Below are 23,508 nucleotides of genomic sequence, written 5' to 3'. Positions count from 1 at the left end.
TCTGAGCTTAGGGACTTAGGCACTTGATCTGAAGTTCAACGGGCTTGGCTCAAATCCACACTGTGCCTTATAAGTAGTGTGAACACATACCTCTGCTTCCCTTGTCTATAAAACAGGGCAATGCCAGCCTCTGCTCCAGCAGGTTATACACAATGAGTGCTTACCAAGCACTAGCCAACAATATTGACAACCCCCCAAGAGACTCCCCCCGCTTCTTCTACTGGATGGTGTTGCGATTGAGATGGAATCGTGTCTGTAAAACACTGAAAACAATCATGAGTGGACCAATGTTGAGATGGTAAGGAAAAGTGAGAAGTCTCTGCTCCCAGGCTGCATAAACTCCAATAGGAAGCCTCTGCTTTGTACTGCATAAGCTACCGCCTGAGCATCACCACATTACTTTCCTCACGGGCTCTGCCTGCTCATCCCTAAAAGGAATATACACCAGGAAGAAGCAGAAAATTAGATTGCAAAATAAGTCGGCAAAAGAAAAAAATCATCTAAACAAGTAAAAGTATTATTCTGTGAGGCTCCTGTGACTTAGCGATAAAGCTAAAAGTACTTTTTTTTAAATTGCACACATGAGTATATGTGTATGCACACATATATGGGTATGCATGTGCTGGGGTATGTGTATATATGTGCCTATGGAGGTCAAAGGGTAATACCTGGTGTTTTTCTTGATTGCTCCCCTCTTTATTTATGGAAGAGTCCCTGGCTGAACCAGAAGCTTGCCAAATGGCTACTCTAGCTAGCCCACTGGTCCCAGGGATCCCTTGTCTCTGTTTCCTGAGTGTGGGGTAGCAGGCAAACCAGATGCCTGGCTTATTTAAGTTAATGCGCAGTACTCCAACTTGCACAGCAAGTGCTAAGTCATCTCTGTAGCCTGCTGTAACCTCTTTCTCTAGATAAACGAAGCGCAGGCATGTTCCTCTGTACAAATGCACACATCCACATAGAATTTCAGCAGCAGCCAGATCTAGGCTCAACTCCTAAGATAAGAGGACGTAGAGTATGAAGAGGAGCCGAGTTCCTGAGCTAAGCACATTGTCAGAATAGGAAAACGGAATGTGCCTTTAAGTTTCCTGGCAGATGAAGAGGGGCGGGGAGTAGATGACATTCCATAGCTTGTGCTTTTCTACAGACAAGAGAATGCAGAGACAAGATGTTTCTTGGGTCCAAACTCAAGAATCCCCCTCCCAAGCGCCCGCTCTGGGGACCGGATAGACCATAAGACTGGCATTTGTTTTTGTGCTCTTGATTAAGTAAGGTTACTTGTGTCTGCAGATATAATGTTAATAAAGTTTCCTTAAATTTGGAAAGTAAACAAATGAAGGAGATGGGATGGGGAGAGGGAGAGGTGACAGAGAGAGAGTAGAACAGGAAGATGCTGGCATTTCTTTTATGGAACCCCCCCCCCTTAGTTGCCTCCCCTTGCTGCTAGAAGGCAATATGGTTATGCAAGGATTTCTTATGTGTATTTTCACTGATGCAACTGTGGGTTTTGAATTACTGATGGTCTGTGCGTAAAGACTAAGACAATAAAAGCACAATTAGAATACATTGTATACAGCCAATCCCAGCTTTATTTTTGCCCTAGCTCCGTATGTATGATAAATCGCTAAACATGAATGCTCTTCTGGGAGGGTGATTTTGGGGTCTCATTTCTCCAGAAAGGAAAAAAAGAGAGAGAGAAAAAAAACCAGTGCTTGTGACTAGAATCTGAATTTCAATTTTGCAAGTGTACAGTTGAACTGAATAATCTTTGGCACAATGCAGTGCACAACCGAGCCACTAAATGGCTGATTTACTAAATTATTATTAGATGAGCCCTTGCTGTTCCAAATGAAAGTGCAGTCACTGACTTCCTCCATGGTGAGTTCAAATTGTTCTGTGTTTAAATATTCAGCATGAGGCTAATGTGAGCTGATGAAATGAGACTATAAACATTCACTTCTGATACAAAGAGGGCGGCAGAGAGGCAGCACATCGTGAAGCCTTTGGAGGTGAGAATGATCTACACTTTAGGATGTGGCTGACGACCTCCATCTACTTTAAGGTACTCTTAATTAGCCCAGCATTTGAAATGACTGATTCCTGGGTTCAAGAAGAACAGCTTCGTGGGATCTGAGATTTTCAAATGGCGATGAAGGAGAGGCTCCCATGAGGATCTGCCATTGCCTCAGTGAGCCCAAACTTAGACTGGCATCCCTGGCCCACGGCTGGCTGGCTCCCTACCACCAGCAGAGTTGTGTGTCTATCTGAGCAACTATAGTGTTTGACACTCTTTTTAGATTCATCCAAAGGGTCTATGATCTATGTGCCCTGTGATCCGACCCCTCTACACTGTATCCCCGTGACAAGCCACACTTCACTCCAAGGCCCCATGGACACATAGCCACATTCTCACCAGCTCCCTTACTGACACCTACTGGAGTCAACTACCACCTGCCTGTGCCTCTGGACAAATCAAAGCTCTCCTGTCTCATGTCCCTTTCGAGGCCAGTTATAGGCAAGCACTTAAAATATTGTGATCACTTACAGTAGATTAGAATTTTTTTATTGGCGCCGTGTTGCCATAACAACACGGAGACAGCAGATGACTTAAGCTAGGCTTGCAAAGCACAAGGCTGCTCATCTGGCAGTTAAAATGAATACAGTTCATTTCACAAGTTTCCCATATGGACTCTTAGTATATGGTAATGAGGAGACCATATGGTGAGAGAAAATGCTCTGTGAACAATCGGGATCCAATGGCTGAGTGAGAAGTTGGGAGAGATAGCCGAGTGAGAGATTCTGGTGTGCTCTAGGGGGTTCGAGGTTTGGCTGGGGTTTTGGGGGTGGGTGGGTAGAATGACTGTTTCCCATAGGGGTTTTGAGTTTCTTAATCCATTCCTTAATATGTCGGCTGTGGGAAATGACAAACATCTTGCAAATTTTGCAATCTCATCCGTCACAGACTGTCAGCAGTGTTTGCAGACCTGACTTGCAAGATCCTTTAAATGTGTTGTTCTTTAAAAGGCAACAGTACCAAGTTTTTAGACAAAGTGCAGGAGAATTTAAGCACTTCTGACAAGCTGAGACATTAGCAGTAATGATTTTAAAAAACACTCACATCTTTTGCCAGCATGTTTAGTTGTAAATAATGCTAGAATGTATAAAAGCTTTAAAGTAAAAATGTAATAAATACTTCTTATCATGTTTCATAAGGGATGAGAAGTGCCAGCAGCCATGTCTATGGCTGTCTATCCATGCAAATGCATGGAGATGGATGGTCCCTACTCCCTTAACTGCCAAGCAGAGGAGAACCTGGGCAGACAGCTTGAGAAAGACTGTACAGTCAATCCTGTACTATCCATGCTTCATAAAAGATGAATATAAATGCATTAGTTAGACACGGTGAGCTAAATTAGAAGGTCAGGCAGGGCTGGGAGGGCTGAAAAATCACACAACCAATGAGTGTAATTACTCTTTCTTAAGTCTATTAAGTGCTGTTGTTCTAGCAAGGCTCTGGGGTATAGGACACGGAGAACAAGATAAAGTAATGTGTATTTATGACTCCCACTGGATCAATTTACCAGATATTTTCAGCTCCATAAAGCAAAATACACAAATGTGGCCTTTGTTGCTTTTCCCAAACTGCTTGATTTTCTCTATAAGGGAGACTGGATCTCATAATCAAAAGGTATTTGCTTGGTACCACACCAGCCTCTCTCGATGGAGGAAGGAAGAAAAGCTACTGAGGATCTGAGGTGGATGGGCAGAAGATACTGATGAGGGTGAGGTAGCAGAAGTTGATCGCCTTCAGGCAGAAGTGTTTCAGTTTTGAGTGACCAGATCTGAAGGGACAGTGGAATTTTCACATACTGGCACAAGGAGGGTTTTGAACTCATAAACCAAGTTCAAGTTTGAGCTTTCTCATTTGCTGGCACTGATGTCATAGCAAGTCAGCAGACAGACCTCCTCCAGGGGCTCAGTCTAAATGCCTCTTCTGTGGAATGTGAGAAGTATGTCATGCAGAGATTAGTGTCCCCACTTACTGGAGACTCCCCAGCTGCCTGGAACTTCTCTTTGCATGCATTATCTCCTTAGTTCCTAGCAGCACTGTGAAACAGCTGCTCCACAGAGGAGGAACCTGAGGCTTCCGACTTCTGTACAGCAAGTCCTGGGCCTGCCTTCCAAGCTCCTTGTGTGTCTGGCTTGCATGCTGGCTCGCTTGGCCTCTCTGTTCTGCGGCAGACGCCATCAAGCAGAGCTAGACTTGCAATAGGTGTGGAACACACAATCCTGGCTTCCCAAGAGTCATAGCCAATATGCCGGATGCTGGCTAGGCTCAAGGCCTGCTTGCACTGCCTGCGGGATGAAGTTCACCGGCTGCTTATGAAGACAGGTGGCAAACAAACAAACAAAAAATCCAGAGCCTTCAAAGCTGAGGGAGCTCCTTGCTCAAAGTTTGTGTAGACCCACCCAAGCAATTAGCATCTCAGCTTCTGATTGGCTACAGTCCTCGTCCCCCTCCCCACCTTTTCCTTATAAGAACTTAACCTGGACCCCAAAGTCATGTTTTTCTCTTGTCAGAGAAGTTCCCAAAGTCATGTGGACCCAGAGAAGCAAGTTCATTCATTAGTGAGACGGAGTAGAATACTATGTATGTGTTAAAGACCTTCGCCTGCTCTTCTCTGTGTGCAAATAAAAGAAATAAAAGCCCTAACTAGAGAGGGTTGGTGGAATTATGGTGCCTCTCAGAGATGAAATAACTTACAGAGTCTGCTCGCTCCTCTTTTCCTGTTTGGTAAAGGGGGAAGATGAGGGGAGTGTGTCTGTTTTCCCAACTTCTCTCACAGAGGGGATCCAGTAAAACAAAGCAAGTCCTCCTCGTTTGAAAGAGTGCAAGCCTACACACAAAGGCATATTATTATGGAAGGCTGTGTGCGTGGTCTTTGGAGCAGTTTCATTTGACAGAATATGTGGGTGGTTGTATGAATCTAGCTTTGTCTATTCACAAACACATGGGTTTAATAAAGTGGGGTTTGTTTTTTAAGGTGTGTGGTCCGCAGTTCACTGAAACACCCCTGTTTGACAAACACTGGCCATGAGTCTGAGGAAGGCAGAGGCCCTTCCTAAGGCCCTAACAATGGACAGTAGGAGTATAAATCTCTCTCAAGTGCACAGGAATACCTTGTGCTGGCTCCATCCGCCACTTCCTGACCCTGCCCTTGAACTCTTGCTCCACCTTAACACGCAGAGCCAAGAGGACAGCCGGTCTGCCCTGAGTCACAGGGAGAGCTTCCTGGGGTGGGCTCCTCTGGCCACAGTCCTTCCACAGTTGTAGTTGGAAGTAAGCTGCAGTGTTTCCTTAACACACACATGGCCATTGTGTCCTTGATTGCCCCTCCCAAATCCAGGAAGTAAAGGCTGAGTGCTTCACCCAAAGGCCCCTGGGGACAAAGTGGCATGTGCCTGAGCTTGTTACCCAACGTTTTAAGATCTAATGTGCCAATGCAAAAATGCCTCTAAGTATAAGTAAACAAAAACTCTACCTTATACTCTGATTTCTCTCCTATCCTTATGAAAAACAAAACAAAAATACTGTCTGACTTCTTTAGATCTCAACCATTCAACTAAATTTGGCCCTACTTCCCATCCTTATACAATTCTACTATCCCCATTTTGTAGATGAAGAAACTAAGGCACAGGAGATAAAGCATATACTTAATTGCTCAGTGGATGGGGGTCTCCTGCTCCCACTTTTACTCAACTGACACCAAACCAGGGTTACTGTTGTGGTTTGCCCTGGAGTTATCTGTATTTTGATGCTAATTCGATTGCCCCAAGGACAGCTGCCCTGTCCTGTACTCAGGAATCAGATGACTTCACCAGAACCTTTTCCCCATTGAATTTGTGAAATACAGGTGAGGGGCAGGTACAGGATAGAAGGAGGCGTATCATTGGAGGAGAAGGAAGGATGGGCGGGAGAAGTTTGAAGGAAGAGGAGGAGACAAGGAAAGAAGAGAGAAAGGAGAGGAGAGAGAGAGAGAGGGTGAGAAGCCGTGGCAGGACAAGATGGCAGGTGATGTTAAGATTCTGCTCTGTGTATTTACAGGTTGTTATTAATGTTCTCAAGGGATAGTACCGGGCTTTGTATGTTTAAGTGGGCAATTATATCTTACCAATTGGATCTAAGATTATTGTGTTGTGTGTTCTTTTATGTGAGGGTTTGAGTGTAGGAAAGTGTGCGGCTGGGCTGTGTTTCCGCCAAGATATCTAGCAGATATCTTGGGGCACAGAGGTGTAGACCCAGCGGGGTAAAAGACAACCTTACTTTTTATTTTTATATTTTTACAACAACAGGTTACCCTCTGTCAGGTGCTAAGGGACAAGAGAAGGCAGGAAGTATCGCTGCTCCCACTTGACAGATGGGGAAACTGAGGTAAATACAGGGAAGGAAGGCTTTCGACACAGGTCACATGACTTACAAGTGACTGAGGACTAGGTTCTAACTGGTCCAATCTGAACTTCCAGGCTGTGCTCTCAACTCTGGAGAGCCTAGGTATGAAATGCTAACCTCAAATCTGGGTGAAAGTGAAGTCACAACCTAAATGGGAATGGCAGGAAAAGTCATTGTACCCGTGTCTCGGTTCTATCACACAAAGACAATGGCTGGCTCTCTATGTGGGCACGCATCATGTCTATCATTGTCTATAAGTTATCAGAGTGTGGCACAGGAAATACACAGAAGCTATCTTCCTGCTGGACAAAGGGACCTATAATTCAGTCTTTCCACAGGACACCTATGTCACCCTGGGAAGGTGTATGTAGCTGCTTAGTGTTCCTCACAGGCTGTTTCACAGTGAACCAAGAATAAGACAGGATAGAGGAAACAAGGCAGAGGCCCTTTAAAGACAGAGGTGTAAACATGACAACATGCCATATTATCCCTTCCCCAGAAGGAGTGCACTTCAGAACTTTGTATTACTAAGAACAGCATTTCAGTAGAAGTGGGACTGTTCTGAGAAACTAGAAGCTGTGTTCTTCCTCTGTGGTCAAAGTACAAGACAGGCGTGTCCGCCTGTCACAGCCCTTCCTCTCTTCACACCCACTCACCCCATTCCTCATATCCATACATAGCCCTGGGGGACAACGGCATGGTAGACAGGACTTTCTCTGACAGGAGGTTCTTCCTATGAGTTCAGCTCCATACAGGGCAGGGAGAATCTGTCCATGTTCCTGTCCTTTGAAGAGGCCCTGGGCTAAGAAGGATGCGGGCTTTGATTTTTTTTTTTTTAGATCGTTTCATGAGGATATACAGATGCAGGCGTCACACACCTGTAGACTGTAGTGAGGGGAGGACCTTCCATCCATTCAGTTAAGGGGATGGCATTAGACCATGTCATAAATAAAACATTGTTTTGATGTCACTTAGTCATGACAGATAGCCTGGCTCTGTACTCTGAACCTCTTTAATTTTTTGTCTCTGTTGAGACCTCAGAACACTTTGCAGGAACTTGTGTTTCGTGCACCTCTCATTTCTGGGCATGATCAGTGGTCTCTGGCCCCCCCTCGCATACAAACATCTGGTCCCAGGTCCACAGTTGGCTTGGACTACCTCCCGAAGGAGGTGCACCGCAATCACACCAAGACTCAATCTCCACTTTCTGCATTGACAACAGCATGATTATTATCTCGATTTTTCCATTTTATCTCTCACACCTTTGGGTTTAATTTTTTTAAGTAAGGAAGATGCCTTATCAGAAAAGACATTGTCTTATTTGACCAAGGCATCTACCTGTATTTCCCTTCCAGCTTTCCCCTACCAGATCTAGCAATACATTTTGCTTTGAGCTCTTTATTCCCCCCCACCAGAGAGTACAGCTCTTTGAGCAGATAAAATCCAGCATTCTCTTTCTTCTTGAAAATCAATATGACATACTGATAGATTAAGCCAAACTCTAGACACGGGCTGGGTAAATTTAAATCTCAGTAAGCTACATGCTGTGTGACCTTGGGCAAATTGTCTGACATCTCTCTGCTTCTTTCTTTTCTTTCCTAAAATACTAGTGGAAATAGTACCAACATACAGAGTTACTGAAAGTGTAAGGTGACATGATATGTACTAAAATACACATACCGATGCCGATCCCAAAGTCGCTACTTTATCATGACACACAGTATACCAACACGAGTTGATTATCTATGAACTATTTTTTGTCTTGTCCAAGAGGGTATTTTGCCATTCTCAAATGCAACTTTCTAGAAACCATGCCCCAAAGGGGGGATTCTGACCTTTGGCAAACGCTCTGGGTCACCAGGATGCCGGGGAATGACCTTCTGTAACCTCTGGAAACCATAGTCGATGGTGGGTTCATTGAGTGCTGTAAGGAAAAAGTTGCAAGGTTTAAACATTTCAGGAACTGAGTCATGATTTGCAGCACAGATGGTGCAGATATAACTCTTAACATTTAATAGCTACTCTTTAGTCTCTCATGGCATTTCCACCATCTATTTTGTTTACTGTGGAGAGAACTGACTCTCTTGAAGAAACACTGGTAGACAGAGAGAAGAGGGTTTCAGAACACAGCTTCTAGGGCCAAATTCTACATCTTCAATATGATCCTAAGTAAAAAGTAAAATGAAACTTATTATTATTATTATTATTATTACTATTATTATTATCACAAGGTTTTAGGGTTCACCCCGTTGTAGAAAGCTGGGGGGAAGTCAAGAGCTTGTCTATACATTTGAAGTAATAGCGGACCACATAGATAATGTGTAAAGTTTCCTGTGGAGCACAGGGGAGTCAATATCTCAGCACTTTCTATGCAGTGAAGATAGTGGTGGGCAGAGTGGAGTGAGAGGCTAAAGCCTGGAGAGGATCTGCAGAGGCAAGCATTCAACATGCCCTTGACTCAAAACCTTCCCACCTTAAGCAACAGACCCACTCACAGCGATATTATTTGAAAAAGAGTAACTTCTGTAGAGTGTTAGCGTAGCCTAGCTGAGTCTCTAAGAATGATTTACTAAGGGACTCAGAGACCCGAGTGCAATAATAACACTCGGAGACAATGGACACATTGTGTCCTGTTGGACACACTCCCTTAGACTAGACCAAATAGAAACTGGAGCCTATGCTATCATTTTCAGAATTCCTTCCTAGAATACAAACCATTTTGAACCTATCTAGTCTGAGAGGGCATGAAAGATGGCAAGACCCATAGTCCCACTACCCAGAACCATATAAGTGGGGAGTAGGAGTTTATTTCATTTTACTGAGCAATTGCTTTTCTTTTCTAGTTTTACTAAGGCATTTCGCTGCATATTTTCTTCCTTGCTGAATAAAAAGACAGCCTCTGCAGCCCTAACATTTTATCTATACATTAAAAAAAAAAAAACAAGTTGCCACATTCTTTACTTAAAATGCATTTCCATTAACCTAAATTTTAAAAGTAAGATTCATACTAACTTTAAAAAACTGTATTAAATTCAAATAGGTCCCAAGGCTAATGGAAGCAATTTGTATACCAACCCAAACTGACTGGCCCACTTTTCAAAATACAGGTATGATAATCTCTTGGTTTTAAAAGGACATTTAAATTGAAAGACTGTGAATTTAGAGCATAATTATACCAATAGAACCCTTTAACTTGTCAACTTGTAAATCTAAAAGGCTATCAATCATTGCTAAAGAGGAAATAAACCTTAAAATTCCTTGATTGACAGTGCTTACTTTTTTATGTAAGAAAGGGGGGTTGGGTAGCTGAATAAAGTGGCCAGAAATCCATTTACAAAAGTACATTGTTTTACATAGGTTAGTAAAAAGCCAGTAACTATTTCTCCCAAAGACACATAAATCAGGGGAAGTACTTCTACTTCACTTGTATGTTTTAAGGCAGAATGAACTTCAAGTAACTTTATTTAAAAGATTCCCCCCTCCCAAACTAGAGTGCCCATTGAGGTCATTCGTAGAGCTACATTTTCATTTTGGATGATACAATCATTTTTTGCATATATGAGATTTTGGTAACCGCCCCCCTCCCCCTACCACTGCAAACAGTAAACTTTCAATCTGTCTCTTGTGGAAATTAGTGAAAATTACAGCCAGGTGCAGTGACTCTCTCTGTTGAAGTATATGAGGTGAGGCACAATATTTATTATTGCTTTATTTTACGGATTCTTTCTAAGCCTTTGAGAGAATTCTCTCTTCAGATCAGCTAGTAGAGAAAGAGTCATGGAGCTCTTTACGCTGAGAAAGTATTAGTTCTAAAAGTTACTTAATCAAGATATGCATCGGAGAGACCGGAATGCAAGGTTGGGAGGGGGTAAGTTATATATCATCCTACCCTTACTCATAATTCTAATTGTCAGCAAGAAGTCTAACCATAAAGAGTAGCTTTAGACAATTAAGAATATCACTTCAGTCTCTGAAAACAAAATTCAGAATCCTACAATTTTTACCTTTCAATCTAAGCCACAGGAGAGGTGTGGATCCACCCATTTCCTTATTTGCATAATGAATTCCTAGTGTGTCTAGAAGCCCATACCGCTCATTGAAAAGCTTTTATACAAGGGTTGGCGGAGGATGTGATTTTCTGGCTATAAGTCCAACTCACTGTAGAATGACTGACACTTAATATCAGCATTAAAAGTATCAATTCAAATATCGTATGGAACTAATAGCGAAAGAGCTGTTAGTTCTGTTCTTTCTGTTGCCACGCAGAGTAACTGGATTAGGCATATTAAAGTTATTACTCAAACAAAAATAAGCATCTATGCTAAGGACATTATCCATGACGGGGGAGGTATTTTAAATAGTGAGCCACAGTAGGTTTCCTATTAACTTCTTGTGTCTTCACGATTGGCTCCCCTATTGCATTTTCAAGTATGCTGATGTACACTCTGTATTTCAGTATTGAATATTACAATAGAATGGCCTGACACTATGGACCGTGCTAACAATAAATCCATGCAAGACAAGGCATACTATTCCAAACTCAATGGAGCCTGCTGACTTCTCTGTGTGTGCTGAGGAGAAGAGCCATGGGTGAGAGGCATTTGTTAATAAGGATCAATAGTTTCGTTAGTTTTAAAAACATACACAACTCTCTCCACAGAAGAGAGATTAAATATTTGGGAAGAAGATATGGAATTCAGTTCAATGCATGGCAAAGCAGAAAGTGCAGAGTGTCCTATAGAACTAAACATTTCCCAGTCTCAGAATCAACGTCATAGTGACAAACACCAATTTAAGGACATTTCTAGTGTTAGGTTAAAAAAGACTACAGGGGTGTATCTCTAATATGGTGACTTTTCAAGATTCACATTTTTAAAATGTGTATATGTGAGTACTGCATGAAGGTATATGGGTCTGGTACCCAAGGGGTCCAAAGGGGGCACTGGATCTACTGGAACTTGACTTCCAAGTGGTTGTGGGCCACCATGAGCATACTGGGAACCAAATCTGGGTCCTCTGCAAGATCAGGTGCTCTTAGACACTAGGTAATATGTCTCCAGTCCTTAATGTGGTGACTTTTGAATGAATGAATGGATGAATGAATGAATGAATGAATCTACCTACCTACTTGCTAATAAACAACACTGTCTGTATAGAGACTGTCAAATAGTACTTGCTTCTAAAACTCATGGCTCCTGAGATGCTTTTTCCCCCCTCGTCTTTGACCCGCACATTTTCTGTTTTCATTTCTGCCCCCTGCACAATCAGCATGTATTATTTTTATAATCAGAGAAAAAGGTTAAAAGCAAGAGGATTGTTGCTGAGACGGAATCTTACCTGCTTGTATAAAGTAATGACATAAGAAACTATGCCTTAAAGGGGGTCTGTGTACCCTTTAATAACCTTGAATGGGTTATTACAGACCATAAGAAAAATAAGTAGTGTACTTTTGCCCAGTTGTATAAATGTGTGACTACATAAACTCTCGGAAAATCAACAGAGAGGGTAATGGGGAGATTCATAAAGAAGGCATATTTATTTCATCAGCAGGGGTAGCGGTACCTTGGGGACGTGTATCTACCCTGCAAGAATGCAATATAAAGTTAATTCCTCAACAAAGTGACCTCACTGTACGCAAGTGCAGAGCTCAGGGGCAGTGGCAGAAATAGGACTAATCAACTGTTCCCCCCCACACTTGGGACAATTCCAAGAATCTGGTAGAGAAAGAAAAAAACAAAACAAAACAAAACAGCTTAATTGAGCATAATTAACCACATAAAGAGGCCTGGGCAACTTAAGTTGGAAGAGGAAAAGCAGAGGAAGCTGTGAGCTGCAGAACATGGCTGGCACAACAAAGTGGCCTACTCTGCTTCCTTCCAGGCAAATCATCCCCACTCTGACAAGGGTGCCTGATGCTGTCCCCCCAAGATCAGGTAAAGATGAGAGCAAGATAGAAGGATCGCAGGCTCAGAGAAAAAATAATGCCCCTTGTCCCAAACAGAAATGGCTCAATGCTTATACCTTCTAGATAAAGTAATGGGACTGGCGGATGCATTTTTTAAGAGTGCTAGAAGACAGAGGCTTCAAGTCATTGTTTATTGGCCAGCGATGACCAAACCCATTTGTAAGAATTAGCTGTTTGCGCAACAACATCTTCAGCCTTTAAAAGAAAACTTTCTGCTAAGAGCATCCAAAAGGACAGATGAAAAACATTGATTTTAGAGTCTTTCTAAGTTAGGGTTACCCTCTTGTTCCAAAGTCTACCACCTTGTCTTTCTCATAGTCACCACTCTGGACAACTTCTCATCAAGGATGACATAGAGGGGACCAGGTCCCTGGTGAAACGTGATTGAGTTGAGGTGACTTTCACCAACCTATGCAAACTTATTTTCTAGTACAGCAGTTCTCAACCTGTGTGTCATGACCCTTTTTGAGGTCCAATGACGTTCACAGGGGTCATATCCTATTGGATAACAGATACTTACAGTACAGTTCATAACAGTAGAAAATTACAGTTACGAAGTAACCACAAAAAATAACTTTATTGTTGGGGGTCACCAGAACGTGAGGTACTATATGAAACAGTTGTAGCATTAGGAGGTTGAGGACCACTGTCCTAGTAGATATGCATTTCTTGATATGTGTTTCATCATGGAGATGTGTGTAGCATGCTAAGGAAAGTCTGAAACTTTCTTGCAAACACACAAGGGCAAATTCAAGGGGTCTAATCAGGACCTCCAGGTTGCACAGAGAACTCAATGCCTAGGACGTCAGGGGAACCCCACATCCAGGCCGTGATGTAGGCATGCGCAGTGGAAGGGAAAGCACACTATACAGCCAAGGTTCTCACTTCGTCTGCAGCAAAGTTATTTCTTTTGGGAAAAAAACAGTTAATTAAATAGTTAAAAAATACCATGCCATCTCTTCTGCCTGTACTGGGGCTATTTACAATGTCTTTAGGTCCCTTCCCAGACTTCTCAGCTCAAACGCTTTTAAAGGAAACCTGTAACCCTCCATTTCCAACTTCTTTATGAAGCCTTTCTCTTAGAGAGCATCACCTTAGGTGCTTCCAAACAGCAGAGCTCCCATTACACAGAGCCATTGACGCAGTGTCCAGAGGCATATGAGACACCATAGGCCAAAAAAGTAGGTCCTGCAACTAGAGTCTGTACAGTAAAAGATCTAGTAACGAATCAATTCTGGACAAAGGAATATGTGGGGTTTTGTTTGTTTGTTTGTTTTTGTTTCTTTGAAATCCACTTCACAAATAAATCAATAAAGAATTCTCTTCCAAGATGTTCACTGGTTAAATCTTAAATGGTGCATTCACAGTTGTGAGAATTTTTTTTCCCTTTGCTTTTCTGAGTTCCCCTTTAAAGAAATCACTCTTTCACTGTCATCTCTTAGCTTCTAGAGCATTAGCTACTGGAAACCATAGAGATGGGGCTGGAGAACTATGTCTCAAATACATCTGGGGAGGGCTGAGGATGCCACTTGGACCAGAGCTCATAGACTGAGTGGCTTTTAGAGCTCAGTAACTCGCAAAGGGGTTTCAACATATTTCTCGGTTTTTCATTTCCTTTCTTTTAATGGTTGTGTGACATGACGTCATTGTTGACTGGAAATAAAAAGAAATGCAGATATTAGGAAGGTAATATTTATATTCTATTGCCATTTAATGCCCAAACAAATATGTAGACTCCATAGCAAGTAATAAATAAAACCTCATAGCAGAGGCAATGATAAAACTAGCACCTGGGTCTCCCAGCTTCCCTGGTGACTGCTCTATATTTGAACTAAAGGAGTAACAGCCGAGCATTTCCCTTCCAGGCAGATCCATTCTGGGTAGGAGAGTTATTGCTTATACGCCAGGCAGAGCCTTTTTGTTCCATAATGGCCCCATTTTTCCCTCAGTCACTAAATTAACAACTAGAGGTAAACAATAAAACAGCGCGTTATCTTCGAAAAGCTATCTTTAAGAGTGACTCTAAAATATACTAATGGGAAAAAAGAACCCACCAGAACAACCTAACAAGAGCCACAAACAGTGTAAATGAAGAAACTGGTTACACTTCTAGCCATTTGGGTATTTCATTACCTGCCTGGATGTTGGAGGAACAAGGACCATGCGGGGTCAGCTTATCCATGGACCAGGAACAGCCCCTGAGATGCCTAACAGCAAAGCTTTTGGAAGTCAGCCCCTCTTTTTAGTAAGAAAGGCTTTTTCATACCCTGGCCATCCCGCCCTGGGATCTGGGGAGGCTCAGAGGAGCTTCCAAAGCTGGTTCACTGGACAATGGAAGGCTACAGATTTCACCCCAAAGGTGTCAAGATGGAGTCACCACAGGAACGATTGAGCAGTAGGGGGTGGAAAGGAAATCCAGAGCCATGAAATATTTGTAGTGCATGAATGTCTTTTGTGGTAACAACTGTGAGACAGAAAAATCAAGCAAAGAATAAATTCATAATCAGAGGTGTGGGGTGACTGGTGTGGGTCAGCCATTTTTATAAAGAGTGGTAGCCGAGAGGACGCATGATGCAAACAGAAGACGGAAACCCAAGAAACCAAAAGAGCTGAAGGTGACTGGCGCCTGAGGGATTCACTGAAATGCAAAGAACTTGTGCGTGGCTGGAAATTAATAACCCTTCAGGGAGCAAAAGCATCAGGCAGAGGAAGAAAGTTGGGAGGGGGACTCCTTTTTGGTTTTTGAGATGAAATGGGTTTTCTGTATTTCTCAATCTAGAAGCAATACATTCCAATTCTAGAAAACATTTTAAGCCACAACAGCAAGGAGAACTGCATAACACCCCCAACCATGAAGAAGCACTATGCCAATCTTAGGGTTATAGATGTTTTCATATACCTTCTCAATGTTGTTTTGGTATAAATACAGATTAAATGTTTAACTACACCCACTTCATTTAAAAAATGTTTTTAGCAATAATATTAAACAAATGGCCATAATTGTGTATCAAATGCCCTGTTAACAAGCATGTGGATCCCCCCCCACCTAAAATGCTCATTGACATAAGAACAGTTATAATGACCAGAATAAATTCATGGGGGAAGGAATATGGGCCCCTTGGATCCTTGTGTGCACGCATTTCCTAACCTGCAATGCATTTATACTGATTTATACTTCAACGGGTGACTTTTAAAGGCATCTTCAAAAGAAGATTAATCTTTAAGGTTTCCCACCTCAAATTCAATTTTCTCTAAGCTACTTTGGAGACTTCTCAGAGATGTTAGTGACTATAATAGTCCTGTATAGAGGTTCCATTTCAAACACAGCCCAAAGTCACGCGAGAAGACTCTTTCCCCAGGAATATCAAAGTGCTTTTCATCAGATATGATCTTGTGAACATCTATAATACCCCCTTAACATAAATATTAAAAACCAGCCCCTTTCAAATGTGGGATATTGAGGCATTATTAGTATGTTAGTCTAGAAGACTTGTAAGGTTTTATTGTTTGTGCAGAGATTTGCTTGATATTCTGAGATTACTCTTTATTACTGATGAACCTATCTATAGCATATGGAAAAGTCTTATTTTCCAATCAACTACCCTGCACTTTCATACCTGACTATGCTACTAGGAATCCTTATGCCCAGAATCTCAACTTCATCTAGAAGAACAAGTTCATTCGTGGTCTGATTTCTTTAAATTCATTCCATCAGCAAATAGAATGTATCTTAAAACTCGCCTCCACATTCATCAGGAAGCTTTGTTTTCTCCCTCGCCAATGCCCTGATTTCCTTTCTGTTGCTGCAATGAGACACCGTGTGGAGCAAGCAGTGCTAGGAAGGAAGGGATTTATTCAGTGCACAGTTCTGTCACTGTGGGGAACTCAAGGCAGAAATTCAAAACATCATATCCATAGTCAGGAACAGAGAGAGAAAGATATAGATTCCCTGTTTGTTTGCTTGCTTGCTTGTTCTACCTTAACTAGCTTTCTTCACTCTTAAACAGTTCTGAACCTCTACCCTGGCCAACATTTAGGGTGGGTCTTTCATCCCACCTCAATCAAGCAATCAAAACAATCCTTCAAAAGTCAACCTGAGGTAGATAATTTCTCCATTGGGACTGTCTTCCCAGGTGACTGTATGCTGTGTCAAGTTGACAATCAGACGAACACACCAAGCTTTCCTTATAGACAGACACAGCTTGTAAAGAGATTTGAGGGCTGTTTGACTTTTGATAAAGAGTTCATAATGCTGTCATGATACATAGGGCTGATCTATTTCACGCCACAACTACCTAGAATTTTCTAGAAGGTCTTTGCTGAGAGGTGCGTCCTCACATGCTGACCCCTTCCTCTCTCTGAAGGGTTACATTCTCATTCCATCCAGACCAGGGGACAGGTGAACCCGTGAGTATTAAAGGGAAACTGAGGTGCTCTCTAATTGTAACAAGGCTGAAGGGAAAAGTCACCCTGCCATTCTGTGTGGTGGTCTATGATCCGTTTGGCCTTCTATGGGCTCTAATTTCGATTTCTAAATTTGATTCAAGTATAAAATTAAAATTAATTCCCTCTAGCAAACCAAAGCTAAATTGTCATAGTTTTATAGATCTCTATCTCTCTCTATTTTATGGCCCTTCAATCTTTTTACTTCCGATTAGAAAAAGTCTGGATCATTTATGATTAAGTTTTAAAGACAGATTTGTTCCTTTAAGGCTGATTTTCACTGGGTAATGGATGATGGTGTTTAAGGATTGAAGGCCAGCATACTCAGTCTTTCTTTCTTAAGGATAAATCCATAATTCTCTCCTGGCGGATCTTCTGATATATCAAGAGCAATATTACCTCTATAATTGTTCTTCAGATTTCTTCCCAGAGAGTTTTGACAATAACTGTTATCAAGAGTGTAAAATCACCCAGCCTGTCTGATAAACATGTTTTCTTCTGTCCCCACCCCAGCGAGTGCTGTGACACCGGACTTTTATCATCCTGCGTGTGTGTTTGCAATGAGCTTAGGACAGCAATTGCCGGGAATAGGCAGGCGATAAACTGCATTGATTTAACACATCTTGTTTTCAATCATGCTTGGATTTTCTGAGCACGCGTTTTTCCTGTACTCAGACTTGTAGCTTTTATCTGACGAGCTGATCCCTTTTCAAAGGAAAATGAAAAGGTCGCACAATAAGACACGGTTTACTGGAACTTGAACACGCACCAGGGAAAGTATTTTAGATAAATACTGTCAGACATAGTGGAGCTGAATTTCAACAGCACAATTGCTAAACAACAATACTTATTACTCTCTGAGAATAAGCCACCAGCAAGGAGTGGCTCTCAGCAGGGGACAGCTCCAAGTCAGAGGGCAGATGTAAACTCCTTTCTAAGTCTTGCTGCTAACCAAGCTCGGAGTTCGGGACTGAGGACTTCATGTGAGTGTCGACATCACAGTTTTCTGAGATAATTCACTAACCTACCCCACTGTTCACAGAGCCATTTCCTCGAAACCAATATCGTTGGATGGAGACCAGCCAGCAGAGGCTGGCAAACTGTCAGGGTGGGAACAAAAACAATACCAAGAAAAGTAAGGTAAAGGGGACTCCAAACATCATGACCACGCCCCTGATGAGGCGGGGGAGGACTCATAACTGGAGGCAGGAGATATTAAGTAGTTACTTGGTGACATTTAAAAGAAATTAAGAAGCACTCGTAACATACCTGTTATATAGGAGGCTACAAGGACCTTGCAGAGCAGAGCAGTCTAGATGTTTCTATCTACCTCACATCCAATTTATATATCACAGAGAAAAGAAGTAAGTGAAGTCAGGCTACTTCAGAGTCCACTCAGTGGGTGACAGTTGGCACCACACATCACCATCCTGAAACAGAGCTTCCTCTGCCTGCTGGGATATGTTCTTTCGGCCTTGACATTCTCACAGTACCTGGACACATTGCTGTTCTGCCAGGGCTCCTTGAAGCCTCTCTGTTTACAGCAGTGTGGTCATCTTAGCAATCCTTTCAAAGCTCTCCTTAGCTAAAAGAAACAACCCTCCTGATGACTGACAGCGACTGTGTCTGACCTAAACTAGTAGCTGTTTTAAGCATACCAACAAAAATCCACAAAGATATTGGGAAAAAATAGAATAATAAAGTGTCTAATAATTTGTCTTTTGGTTTGGGTTTTCTGCGGCAGATTCTAAGTAGCCCAGACTGGCTTCAAAGTCGACATCCTCCAAGCCTCAGTTGAAATTGCATACAGATGCCACCACATCCTGAAACATGTTTGGTACAGGTATTTGGCTATAATCACCAGTGACAACCCAATCTTGCAAAGCTGTAACAACTTCCCAAGGAATACAGTATAGTTTAGCATTGAACTGTGAGCGACCTTGGACTAGTGGTTTATGCGATGCCTTACATGCATGCAGAATCAGGCTTCCTTCACACCAAAAATGTCCTAGACTGTCCCTGTAAGGCTGCAGGCACTCCATCGTGCATGAGGTCTGTGCAGAATCAGGCATGTGTATCAATGCTGAGGACTGCAAGGACCCAGTGTTCTTGATGATGTGTAACCTGTAGTCTTTTTCTTAACGTTGTTGTTGTTGTTGTTGTTGTTGCTGTTGCTATTAACAGCAGCAGCTAACAGAACCCCTATGTATTTATAATATGGCAAACATTTTTATGGATTAAGCTGCCTAACCTTCCCAACAACCTTGTAAAGAAGGAACTATCCATTACTCCCACTATACAGAGAAGGAAGCCGAGGCTTAGAGATGCAGATATCCTCAAGCCACAGAATTATAAATGAAAGGGCAGAGAATGGAGTCCAGGCAGCCTTCCCTTAGCACACTTAGTAAAGCAGCCAAGTTAGGACAAATGAGGGGCTTCCAGAATATTCTTTATTAATTCTGGTCTGTCCAATAATTTCTTGCTCTTCATTTACTCTTCCACAAGCCATCTCTTTTAGTCTTTTTTTTTTAACTCCACATGTCCCATGAGGCCCATGTTACCAGACCCCACGTGATAGTAGCTAACAACAGAGTCTTTTGCTCTTTGTTCTAAGTGTTCTGGAGCAAGACGCAGGAGTCATCACTGACCAGCTATGTGTCTGCTGGGAATGACACGTTCTTTGAGCCTTTCCTGTCCACAGTGCAAAAGCAGGATGTGCACTTTGTCCAGTGTTTGACACATAATTCTCAATGGATGGTTCTTATTGCCATGGATAAAATGCTTGTCATAGCCTAGAAATATAGGAGGGAGTGAGCAGTAATGTGTTAATTATATTTATTTACATGTCCTTCAGTTGAGCTATTCCAGAGATAGACAGCACAGAAGGACACAAACAGAGCTCTAGAACAACGTGGTAAATATAATAACCAAAGGGTGCTTGATCCTAGGAAAGCCCTGAGTGCCATTTGCTTATCCTTATAGCTCAGCCCTTCTCCTTCCATTACACTAACTTGAAATCACATTTCCAAAAAAAAAAAATTTCCACCCCCTGATTCTCATGCATTTCCCTAAAACAAAATAAAAACAAAAATCCCACCCCCTGATTCTCATGCATTTCCCTAAAACAAAATAAAAACAAAAATCCCACCCCCTGATTCTCATGCATTTCCCTAAAACAAAATAAAAACAAAAATCCCACCCCCTGATTCTCATGCATTTCCCTAAAACAAAGTTCAAAGTTCCATGTGGATTCAGATACAACCATTTCAAACCCCAGGGGCTGGAGAGACAGCTCAGATATACTGCTCTTACAGAGGTTCTGGGTTCAGTTCGCGGCACCAACATGGTGGTCCATACCTGCCCTTAACTCCAGTTACACAGGATCCACTACCTTTTCTGGTTCCACAGCACCTAACACAGATGTAGTACACATACATATGTATAAGCAGAACAAGAAAAATACAGAAAATAAAAACAAATAAATCTTGAAATGAATATAAGTTGTGGGAACAAGGGAAAATAGGTAGGAAACAGCATTCTAAGATGGGAAATTTTCAGGAGGGTATCCATGGATGGTTTAATTCAGTGGATGAAAGGGAAGATGGGCATCAGCTAGCCCTCTGAAGAAAAAGATGAAAAGAAGGAAGGGTGTGGTGGCTTTCCTGGGTCTTGGAAATCTAGATGACTCTGATACAATATACCACACTGCGCCTTGGAAGAATACCTAATCCAGATTACTGATAGCAAACAGTTCCCCAGAAGTCTGTACAACCACAGCAGAACCGATGTACTGATAGTCTACTGCACATGACAGCAGCAGCAGCAGCAGCAGCAGCAGCAGCAGCAGCAACACCATGGAGAGGGAACATTTGGCAAAGAGAGTATCTTTAAGCTGGATGTGAGAGGAAGAATAGGGGTTTTCCACTAAAAACAGGTGGGGAATGCATACTATGAGCCAAAGAAGAAAAGAAGGGGATGCATTCAAAGAAGGATGGGCATTGAAATTTAGGGAGAGCGTAGTTTATGTGTTGGTAGTGAGCACTAAAGGTTAACCCTATAGCAGAACTTGACCCCAAGTACTTTGCCCTGAACTTTATTCAGGAGGCAACAAGGACCATGTAAATCCTCCATAGCTAGGGAATGGTGAGAAGATCTGTATTTCAAAAAGATGATCCTGAGAGTCAAAGGCAGAACGTGTCTTAGAGAAAGCATTACTTCGGTGTTCTAGATGGAAAAGTAAAAGCCCAACAATGACGGAGCTATCTTGGGGAAGAGGTAAATTGATAGTAGAAATATTTCAGAGTAGAATTGGCAGGACTTCCCTACATGTTATTGAGAGGATGTAGAAAGAGTGTGGGGCATCAAATCAAAGCAAATAAATCTTTAAATCAATGTAAGGTTTGAGAAATAACAAGGGACCTGAGTGGGCATAGAGAAGCGTCATTTGGCAATATTTTAAAAGTTCAAGAAGAAAACTACATGCCAAGGGAAATAAGCCTTGAGTCCAGTTTCTGATGTGGTAAATGTGAAGTGTCAGTCGTTCATTCAGTGAAAACTATGAGTAGACAGTTGGAAAGGAAACAGAACAGTTCAGAAAAAATAGGAATGGAGGTGATGCAGTGTGTAACATCAAGATCCAGAAAACAGAGATGCATTGGTATGAAAAAATAGGAAAGGACCAAGAACCAGGTGAGCAAGGCCAGCGGGTCAAAACTAAGTAGAGAAAGACCCACAGACCGAATAGGATAATGGCCACTCAAAATAGGTTGAGGACTGCCAAGACAGAACAACGGCACTGAAATCAAATGAGGAATTTCAAGTGAAGGCTTTCCACACCACCTCACACATTTGGTAAGGCTGCACTGTTTTCAGATGGCTGATGTGTTCTGTTAGAATGATGTGAGGATGCTTGGGAACGGTTTCATTCCTAAAACTCAGGGTTTTTTTCATCTCCCTCACTAGCTCCTAATCAAAGGTCTGAACATCCATAGCTTAACTTATCCCAAGAGTGAGGAGAGAAAACGGGTTTGGGGAGAGGGACTTTGTCTAAAAAAGATCATGCATCTTGGTCCTAAAGACAAGTGGAGGGTCACACATTATAAGGTAAATGCTCTGCTGTCCATCACAAACTGCTGAGTCTAAAATTCACCTTTACATCCTAGAAACTCTTTCAGTACTGTGTGGGTGAAGACAGGATATTCCTATGACTCATGATTTTTTTTCCTTCTTCCATACTTGATTTCTGTCTTTTATAAAATAGAAAGAGTCAAAATGTACACGTGATTCATCCTGGTAAATTCTTCTACCCATCCTACATTGGTTCTTGTGATCCATGAAGGAATGAAGCCTCCTTGCCACGACATATTAACAAAAATAGTGTGTATGTAGCCAGAATTTAATTTCCACTTTGGACCTTGGTGGTCTTAACATTGGTCCCTGCCGTATGCTAATCAATAGGTGTTTAGTTAAGCAATTCACTGCTTTTGGAGTAACGGTTACTGTGTGGGCAATGGGTATGCGGCCACTTCCGCAATAACCCCTCACGAGATGCTAAAAACCAATTTTGAAAAGCGAGCAATAAAGTACCACATAAAAAATAATGGTGTAATTACTTGTTGGTCAGGTTATACCTACTGTGGTGATAAAAGGCAATGCCAAGCACTGTGAGTGGGTTTGCTATAAGCTTGACACTGATCTTGACCTTCAGCAAAAAGGAAAGGTTTGAACTCTCACGCCTGAGCCGAGTAGGCAGAACAGAAGAGCACTGGTATCCTGTCTCTATTTGAAAAAAAAAAATAATGAACTTATCCCATTAATGCCAGTATCAAGCCTCAAGAGCCCGAGAGGCCAGAGAGCTATCACTAAATTCCTGATATAAAGTCTTTCAGATTCTCATTAGACCCCAAAGAAAAATGATCTAGAAACTGCTTGGAGGAATCACAATGTGGATATAATTTGTTCTCTAAGATGTAGGAAAAAAAGAAGGGATTTATGGGAGGTGCGTGAACATAAACTAGACTATTTAGAAAGAGGCGAAGGGCATGTGGGCTCCTGTTGTTGACCCATGAGCAAGTGCAATTGTAAGTCACAGTAGAAACCAGCTAGACCATATTAGGCTGGGATCCTTTCTCTGGTTATCCCGGGTGTTAGAGACTTCTCTGCGGAGGTGTGTGTGTGTGTGTGTGTGTGTGTGTGTGTGTGTGTGTAGGGTAGACCAAACTAGATCTTTCCAGTAACTTTTGAGGATGGCATGGAACAGTATCATACCTTAGGGTATCAACATTGATTACTAATTTTGCTTTGGTGATTGCCAGTGTTAGGTAACTTGCAGCTCCTTGTCTCAAGGCTCAGCTTGTGGAAGAATTATAAATGATTCTAAGGTATCAGGAACAGACTGTATCGCAGGGTGCTACAGGAGAAAGGTCATGATAGAGAGATGGCAAGCCAGTTCTTAATAATAAAAGTGAAGTTTCAATGGTGTAAACTTGAGTCTCCACTCAAATAGAAATTCTCGTACGCTGATGGCTAATAAGGACTGGCCATAAACTTGCCAGGAGAAAAATTTCCATCTATGGGCAACAGATAAAATGATAAGTCTAAAACTAGAATATCATTCAGGTTATAGGTATGATCGGAAGGAGTCCCCAGAGCC

The 23,508-nt window shown here is 42.1% G+C and overlaps 1 protein-coding gene across 22 annotated transcripts in view; it reads right to left on the bottom strand.

The window, feature by feature from the left end:
- Positions 1-23,508, bottom strand: part of Ebf1 (EBF transcription factor 1) — a 389,987-nt gene that overhangs the window by 26,883 nt on the left and 339,596 nt on the right. For all 22 annotated transcript variants that reach the window (XM_087569389.1, XM_087569400.1, XM_087569384.1 and 19 more), the window contains 1 exon segment: positions 8,284-8,372. In XM_087569389.1, the coding sequence (XP_087425515.1) occupies positions 8,284-8,372 (89 nt within the window).

This window comes from Rattus norvegicus, chromosome 10 (assembly GCF_021556685.1).
Source record: "Rattus norvegicus strain SHRSP/BbbUtx chromosome 10, alternate assembly SHRSP_T2T, whole genome shotgun sequence".
Lineage (NCBI taxonomy): Eukaryota > Metazoa > Chordata > Mammalia > Rodentia > Muridae > Rattus > Rattus norvegicus.
This window is presented reverse-complemented; position numbering and strand designations above follow the sequence as displayed.